Source organism: Ranitomeya variabilis, chromosome 7 (genome assembly GCF_051348905.1).
Source record: "Ranitomeya variabilis isolate aRanVar5 chromosome 7, aRanVar5.hap1, whole genome shotgun sequence".
NCBI classification, from domain to species: Eukaryota; Metazoa; Chordata; class Amphibia; order Anura; family Dendrobatidae; genus Ranitomeya; species Ranitomeya variabilis.
This window is the reverse complement of record NC_135238.1, coordinates 200,662,925-200,672,038: the sequence shown is the minus strand read 5'-3', so window position 1 is coordinate 200,672,038 and position 9,114 is coordinate 200,662,925. Positions and strand designations below refer to the sequence as shown.

Below are 9,114 nucleotides of genomic sequence, written 5' to 3'. Positions count from 1 at the left end.
AAAAGGGGTCTGTCTAGTATTATAAAAGATGAACTAGCTCGCTCTGAGTCACCACAAGAGCTAGAGACATTTATACAGCATTGTGTGCGCATAGACATTCGCCTTACTGAGCATAGGCAGGAGAAATTTGCTGCATATAAACGTATTTCTAACTTTTCCCTTCCTTCCAAAGAGCCTGCAGGTAAAACCTCTCGGGAGGTGGAGGAGGTGCCCATGCAAATTGATTCTGTTCAGAAGCGTGAGATCAATGAGCGCCGGGAGCATCGCCTTCGTGAAAGTCTATGTTTCTACTGCGGCCAGTCTGACCACTTCTTGATCAATTGTCCTAAGTGTCCTAGACGGCATAACAAGGTGCTAGCAGCAGTAGGGGAGTATGACAACTGTGATGATGAATCTGACATCTCTGAATGTAGCCTGCCTTTAAACACTGTATTCCATTCACTTTCTATGACTTCACCCCCCAAGGAGCTGAAGGAGAAGAACTCTCACTGTTCTCTCCCTATTAAGATCCTGTGTTCAGGACAGTGGATTTCCAGTGCAGCTATGATTGACTCTGGTGCAGGTGGCAATTTCATGGATATCGCATTTGCCAAGGAACATGGTATTGAAATTCAGCAAAGAGCCTCTCCAATTACCATGGAAACAGTGGATGGGTCACCTTTAATCTCTGGGCCTGTGGATCAGAAGACCGTACCCCTTGAAATTTTGTTGGAGCCTAATCATCAGGAGCAACTTTCTTTCTTGCTAATTTCTTCTCCTCATTTTCCTGTGATTTTAGGCATTCCTTGGTTGCGTTCTCAGAACCCAATTATCAACTGGGAGACCAAGGAGATTATCTTTCCAACAAGGAGCAACTCAGCATTAACAGAAGCTGTCCCTGAGTCCACGGCTATGGAACCACATGTACAGGTATTTTCTTTACCTCCAGCATATAAAGAGTTCTCTGACATCTGTGACAAGAAGAATGCAGAGCAGCTTCCTCCACACAGGCATTATGACTGCCCATTGAGCTGCTTTCTGGAGCATCTATTCCTTTTGGTAACATTTACCCTTTGGCGGGACCCGAGCTTCAACCCTTAAAGGAGTATATTGATGAAAATCTGGCCAAAGGCTTCATACATCCTTCTTCGTCACCAGCAGGGGCACCTATATTTTTTGTAAAAAAGAAGGATGGGACCCTGAGGCCCTGTGTTGACTATCGGGAACTCAATAAGGTAACTGTACGAAACCGTTACCCTTTGCCTCTGATTCCCGAATTACTGGAAAGAGTCCGCCGTGCTAAGGTGTTCTCTAAACTGGATCTTCGTGGGGCTTATCCCCTGGACGAATACGCACCAAATTATGAGTGGAAGACAGCATTCCGATGCCGGTATGGACACTTTGAATATCTCGTGATGCCCTTCGGGCTTTGTAATGCCCCTGCAACGTTTCAACACCTTGCTAATGACATTTTCAGAGATTTTTTGGACCAGTTTGTGGTGATCTATTTGGACGATATTCTAATCTTTTCTGACTCTCTACAGGAAAATGAAGAACATGTCAAAGCTGTTTTAAGATGTCTGAAAGAGAACCATTTGTATATCAAGCCGGAAAAATGCGAGTTCCATCGTTCTGAGATACAGTTCTTAGGTTATATCATCTCTCCCCAGGGGCTGAACATGGAATCTGGTAAGATTCAGGCTATCCTTGACTGGCCGGTACCCAAGAACATTAAGGAGGTCCAACGTTTTATTGGTTTTGCACATTTCTACAGACGCTTCATTCGAAATTTTTTTGATATTGTCTGTCCCATTACTTCCTTGACAAAGAAGGAAAAGCCCTTTAAGTGGTCATCACAGGCTCAAGAAGCTTTTGATCAGCTTAAGATCTGTTTCACATCAGCACCGCTGTTGATACACCCAGATCCAACACTTTCATTCATTGTGGAGGTGGACGCTTCTGATAATGCTTTGGGGGCTATCCCAAAGAACGGGAGAGAAGGGTCTGCTACATCCTTGTGCTTTCTTTTCCCATAGACTAACCTCAGCAGAGAAGAATTACGACGTGGGAGACAAGGAATTGCTGGCTATTATTGCGGCTTTCAAAGAATGGAGGCATCATCTGCAAGGAGCTGCACAACAGATCATAGTGCTAACTGACCATCGCAATTTAGAGTTCCTTAGATCTGCTAGATATCTTTCTCCTCGTCAGGCTCATTGGAACTTATTTTTAAATCAGATTAACTTTGTTATCTCATACCGTCCAGGTTCTCGTAATGGGAAGGCTGATGCTTTATCCCGAATCCATGCTGCGGATTCCGTACCTGGAGCCCTGTCCAAGACCATTCTATCTGATGCCAATTTCATCGGAGTTATCCATGATCAGGACTTGTGGAAGGAGTGCAGGGAGGCCTATGACGGTGATGTATTTCTGGCCAACCCATCTGTGGATATTAATGTTGTCTTTAAGGGTGGCATGTGGTTCAGAGATTGACGTATCTACGTCCCTGAGGCTCGTCTGTCTGCAGATCCTCAAGTTGGTACATGACTCCAAGTTGGCTGGTCACAGGGGGGTGCAGAAGACACAAGAGTTCCTGAGCCGATTCTTCTGGTGGCCAACTTGCCTGTCGGATACTAAGGACTATGTTCTCTCTTGCGAGGTATGTGCCCGTTACAAGACTCCTCATGTGGCACCTATGGGTCTTCTACAACCATTACCTGTTCCGTCCCGCCCTTGGGGGTCTATATCAATGGACTTTATTGTTGAGCTGCCTACATCAGGGGGCATGAATACAATCATGGTGGTAGTTGATCGCCTGACTAAAGCTGCTCATTTTGTTCCATGCACCGGCCTCCCCTCAGCTAAAGATACAGTGAACTTGGTTATACAGAATGTCTTTCGGTTGCATGGGGTTCCGGATGAGATCATCTCTGACCGTGGAGTACAGTTCACTTCAAGATTCTGGAAGGGGTTTTGCTCTGCACTCAATATTAATGTCTGTCTCTCTTCCGCTTAGCATCCCCAGACAAATGGTCAGACTGAGCGTACCAACCAGACCCTGGAACAATATCTAAGATGCTATGTCAGCCATCTCCAGGATGATTGGTTGGAGTTGCTGCCGTTAGCCGAATTTTCATATAATAATTCTCAGAGCGCCTCCACTAAATTTACACCTTTCTTTGCCAATCCGGGTTATCATCCGTGTATTTTACCTAGGTCTCCAATTAATTCTCCGGTTCCAGCAGTGGAGGAAAGGCTAACTGTGATGAGACAAAATCTGGAGGTTCTGAAGGAATCCCTGACCACAGCTCAAGAACATTATAAGAGATCGGCTGATAGATTCCGTAAACCTGCACCCATGTTCAAGGTAGGAGATTCCGTGTGGTTAGCAACTAAGAATCTGAAGTTAAACATTCCTTCACAAAAACTTGGACAGAAATTCATTGGCCCTTTCAAGATCAACGGAATTGTGAGCTCTGTGGCCTGCCGGCTGAAGCTGCCTAGGACTATGAAGGTACACCCAGTTTTTCATGTATCTTTACTAAAGCCTGTATCTCCTAATACCTTCCAGGGACGTGTTGTGCCACCTCCGCAGCCTGTGGTGATTGATGGGCAAGAACAATTTGTGGTGGAGGAAATTATTGATTCCAGGATTTGCAGGAATTGGCTCCAATATCTGATAAGATGGCAGGGACATCCCCCTGAGGAAGACTCTTGGGAACCTGTGGAAAACATCAATGCCCAACAGAAGATTTCTCGTTTTCATCAGAGATTCCCTGAGAAACCAGGTCCAGGATCGTCCTGAGGCCGCTTCTAAGGAGGGAGTAATGTCAGGACTCTGAACATTTTTTACCTTTTGTGCATTACTGCCCTTTTCCAAGATGGCATCTTTGGTCTCATGTGCACTGTGTCTTCCTGCTATAAAACTCCACCCCAGCCTTCAGTCTGTGCTAGAGTATTCTGCCTTGCATCCAGCTCCTGACCTCTGATGACTCCCTGGCTATATACCTACTCCTGTGAACCTGTGTGGTGATCCTGCTACTCTGCTCTGAGTTTCTGCTTCATACACCAGTTTCCAGTAATCCTCCTTCATCTGCTGCTTGTGTTTACTTCCATCTGCATTTGCTGGACATGTAAGCTGTTTCTGCTCTGCAAAAACCTGAGACTATTAACTAGGCCTCCCTAGTTGAGCTAAGATATTGTTTGAACTGCCTTATAAGCTTATCTATCTGTGTTTGGACTAAGCCAAGATTTATTCGTGTCAAGTATCCTCAAGAATTATTGTGCTTTATAGACTTTCTGCATGATTGCATTTTCCTCTGAAGTTTCCTATAGACTGCTAAGCTGCGTTTAATATTTACACCAAGTGTTGTGGACTTGAGTTTCTCTCTGCACCTGTTTGAATCACCGTGTGATAATATAGACTTTACCACTTATAAAACTGTGTCCTGTAGTTGTCTTGTTCCACACAAAGAGTCTCCTGAGTTATCCCCTATAATTATTACAAGTTGGTAGAGATCCATCCCTGTTGACAAATATTAGCAGTATAGTGGGTGATACTAGAGTTGATTGAATTTTAATGTGGTACTAACGTAAGTTAGGGCTTATTCAGATGTCTGTTTTTTTCATGTATGAGGAAAATGGTTCTATGATTGCTGACATGACATGACATGCTGACTCCAAGGTGCATCTTCAGTGTACACACCACAGCATTTTCCAATGAACGCTGCGTGTGCGTGCCTGCAGTCTCACCAGCAATTAAAGAGCCCACGGCTGGCAAAAAGTAGTTGCCAGCCCAAGCATTGCAAGTTGAGCACATGACCTCTTACCTAAACTCAGTATTACTCCAATCCAGCTGAAAATCTGTGCACCATGACGCAACATGTGTCTTTGGTCGTAGCAGGCAGCAAACAACTGTACACTGGTCAATCTGCATGGTAAGCCTTTTCTTTTCTTCTCCTGCCTCTGGGACCGCTCTTGAATATTCCATAGTGCAGGGTTCCCGTTTGTTTGCTTGGATACTGCCGTTTATAGCTCCTACTGTTTTCGGGCTAAAAATCAATACCTAGTGTCTCGATAAAGCATAGTCCTCCGGAGTCACTTAACTTCAATTAGAAAGGGATATTACTATAATCTAAATATTTATACTGTACAATTAACATTGTAAAAAAATTAAAGGAATTAAGAAAAATATGGCAGCACAAACCCGATTTTCGTTCTGAACTTGCATTTTGATACTGACATGAGATGTTTTTATAACAGTTTTTATAGGCTGAGAACACAAATGGCTCTTTTTAATAAGGGGATAAATAGCGTTTTTCAGGTATTTCAAGTTTTATCACAGATTTAGAAAAGTTATCAACAATTGTACAAAGTTACAATATGCTCAGGGGCACTTCATGCTGGCAATGTTAGCACTTAGTGTAAAGCTATGTGGACTGATGCTACTTCTGGCTCAGTTATCGGAAAGTTCTCACCAGAGGGTGGGCGCATGTGTACGCGCAGTTTTCTAGGATGTGTTTTGCAATTTTCTTAATACTGTCATCTTGATTTTATGAAGAATCTAAAAAAAAAATAGAATTCGTAAGATGCAACAGGGTGAAAAGAATTGTCAAAGTGGTGAACTACTAATTCCAGCAAGAAACAGCGTTGAGCTAAAAAATAACGCGAGATCTACATCTGGATTTATACCAATACATTTATTCCTAATGTTATTATATCAAAAAGTGGCAATCTATGACACAACCCTTTTTTTAATGTACAAATCTTGAGACTTTTCTCAAAAGTGGGCAGAATTTGGATGGGGTAGATATGGCCGCATATGGCTCCATGCATTTGCTATTATTTAAAGAGAATCTCCCAGTAGGATCAACGCTCCTAAGTCGTTTATGTGGCCATGTAGGTCATAGAAAGTTGAATGAAATAGTACCTTGTCTGTGATCTAATGTTTTATTCCAGAGGAGAAATGCATGTTTTTCTTATATGTAAATGAGCTGTTAAGATCTATTGGCCAGACATAGATCTACATGAGAACCTGTCTCCAGAAATTATTTGAAATATAAAGGGGCATTACCAGTGTGAGACATGTAGATCAGGAGAGCAGACTGTCAGTCATTGCATGTCTCAACTGGTGAACCTTGTGGCCAATACTTGGCGTGTGGTTATCATGGCAACCATCAGCATGTCACAATCACAGGGTTCAAATGGGGTTAAAGAAGGAGCCCTGTCCCTCGTATAAACATCTAGAAGCTGCTGTCACTATTGACCACAACATCTGAGGGGTAAACAGCTGTGATCGGTGCTTGCTCTGATCGCAGCCATTACAGCAGGTTGTTAGCTCTGATATACAGCTGACACCCACCGATAATGTTATAAGTTTTGCTTGTGATCCGGCAAAATCATCGTCCCATAATATAAGACGGTTTGCAGGAACACATTGACCTCTTCGCCGTATTTGTTTGGTGGATGCTGAGAAGGAGCCATAAGACTTGTGTCCTGCAGGAGATTAAACATGAAAGAAATCAAAATGTTTAATCAATATAGAAAAAAAATAAACAATAAAAGTTTAAATCATCTGCTTTTCTCCTTCAGAAATAAATAAATTAAGAAAATGTAAAATATAAATATATTAGGTATCATGATATCTAAAAAAACCCCTTATCTATCAAATTATACAAATTGTTTAAGCCACACGTTCAACCTGAAAAAGAAAAAAAAACATTGGACCTCTAAAATTACCAATTTTTGTTTTGGTTGCTCTTCCCCCAAAAAATATAAATGCAATAAATGTCAAAATGTCAATGGCATCAATAAAATCCATCAACTTAGTTTGCAAAAAAAGAAGCCCTCACGCAACCCAATTGTCGAAAAAATGTAAAAGTTACAGATCTCAGAAAATGGAGAAATAAATATTTTTTTATTTTTTTTTCAACAAAAAGATTTAAATAAGAAATACTAACAAAAAAAAGACAACTTTGCTTTTTCCCTTTAAGGGTTCTTTCACACTAGCGTATAGCATCAGATGATTTTCTCATGTCAGAGAATCGGTTGCTACATGCAAATGACCCTTGGCTCAAACTCTGCTGCGAGCATGATCCGAGCGTCATTTTATTATGATCCGATTCTCTTGCATGTGATCACATGTTGCGAAGAAGATGGAGAACTTAATCTCTCCGTCTTCTCCATTGGGTAAGTAGGCATATATCAAGCTGTACTCTGGTGACATCCGAGCGCAGTCCGATGTTGTGCACGCACCCATAGACTTGTATGGGTGTACGCCATCCGATAGTCGATTTGCAGCATGTAGCAATTATTTTCTCATGCTAACTCGGCATGAAAAAAAACGCTAGTCGGCACTGCTCCATAGTATAACATTGGAGTGAATGCTATCAGATGAATCATTGAATAACACTCACTCTAACCCAAACTATAAATGCAATTTTTATTAAAATCTGTTTTTGTTTTACTTTGTAGAAATGGTCAGTAATTCCCTATATATATATATATATATATATATATATATATATATATACATATATATCAATAATACACAGCAGTATAGATAGGTACAGGTATATCCAGTCTGTTATCCAGAGCTGCATCATGAGGTAAGCAGTAAGGTAATGACATCATGGAACACTTGACCATGGAATGTGGGGCAATGACATTATGACATTATAATGGCCTTGCCTATGAGAGGGGCTGCTGTAGTGTTGATCAGTGCATTCACGTAGGAGAGGTTTCTCTAGTGAGTACCCCTTTTTTGCTTCTTTGCTTTTTGGCAAGAATCAGAATATAATTTTTGAGCGTTTACACTGTGAAGAGTTCTTCAGCTCGGAGTTCTCCAGTGCCTTTTAGGCCACGAGATATCTAGCATCTTCACCATCTAAGAAGAACATGGCTTCGCGGGACAATTCTCATACTTCCCATGTCCCAGAAGAGCCTTCAACAAATGGGATTGTAAATCCATCTACATCAGGTAAGACGGGACCTAAAAAGCCACTAATATGTCCATATACAGGCCTCTAAAATATGTATTCCTTATAGGGGATAATATTCTATAGAAGAAAGTCCTTATATGTGTGTTGTTTGTCTTTTTCATTCAGGAACACCGGGGCATAGCAGGGCAGATTCCCCTATAGCTCATAGGATAAGGAGCAGGTTGGGCCGCCAAAGAAGGACGGAGATAGCGCCTTTCAATATTACAAGGAGGAGACAAAGAAGACGACCACCACGAGAAAGATCTGAGGACAGAAATCCATCCCCAGTTAACATCCGTCTTGAAGTGGTGAATTCAGCAATGCTGTTACTTCCAACCTCCAGAAGACTGGCCCAGGACCCACCTGAAACCTGCACAATCTGCCTGGATGACATTGTAGCTGGCAATGAAGTCAGCTCCATGGAGTGTTCCCACTCCTTCCACCTTGCCTGCATTGGCAGATGGCTGCTGGACAATAACACCTGTCCTCTTTGCAGGCACACCAACAGCCAGCAAGAGTATCTGGTCCATGCATATTTAGAGAACCACGGGGAAATTATTGTAGTAGCCAATAGCCCCAATATGCAAAACCACCCACCAATTACAGTACTTGCATTTGGCACAATGAGAAGCCTCATATACCACTGATGGGATTCATTACCAACAGTGATTCCCTCAGTCATGATCAACTGCTCTCACGGAGTAGATGCAGCAAATGAATCGGGTGAAGCCTATTCCGTGGCAATCATTCCTTGCACAGCAGTGCTAGCGCAAGGAACCCTCATTTATAACATCCAGACACCCTTTTGAGATATTAACAACAATTAAATATATTTAATCATTATAATTGATTTTGTTTTATTATATAAATGTTTTACTGTTTAAGAGCAAATACAAATTGAACAAAAACATGTTCCTTTAGTTATGGTACTGTACACATTGAATAAAGTGACAGGGAGTGAGGGTTCTGTGCCCTCTGTTTAACTAAATTAAAGCCTCACAATCCGCCCCTATACCATGTAGATCAGGGGTCACCAACCCGTGGCTTTGGAGCTGTCTGCAAACTTGGTGCAGGTCTCCAGATGGTGACTTTTGTGACTAGCCCTGCATAGAAGAGCAGATGTGGATGTACTGCCAGGAGGCAGAGTGGAGAGTTA

General features: G+C 42.1%; 1 protein-coding gene across 1 annotated transcript; it reads left to right on the top strand.

The window, feature by feature from the left end:
* The first annotated feature begins 7,689 nt into the window (after positions 1-7,689).
* Positions 7,690-8,794, top strand: LOC143785957 (uncharacterized). Its single transcript, XM_077275107.1, has 2 exons — positions 7,690-7,957; positions 8,085-8,794. The coding sequence occupies exons 1-2, from the start codon at positions 7,876-7,878 to the stop codon at positions 8,603-8,605; spliced, it is 603 nt and encodes a 200-aa protein (XP_077131222.1). The 5' UTR covers positions 7,690-7,875; the 3' UTR covers positions 8,606-8,794.
* Positions 8,795-9,114: the final 320 nt, after the last annotated feature.

Excerpts from the sequence above, each read along its gene's own strand:
- LOC143785957 (XM_077275107.1), top strand. The coding sequence starts at position 7,876 with ATGGCTTCGCGGGACAATTCTCATACTTCCCATGTCCCAGAAGAGCCT. Across the intron at positions 7,958-8,084 it reads TGTAAATCCATCTACATCAG|GAACACCGGGGCATAGCAGG; the intron begins GTAAGACGGGAC and ends TTTTTCATTCAG.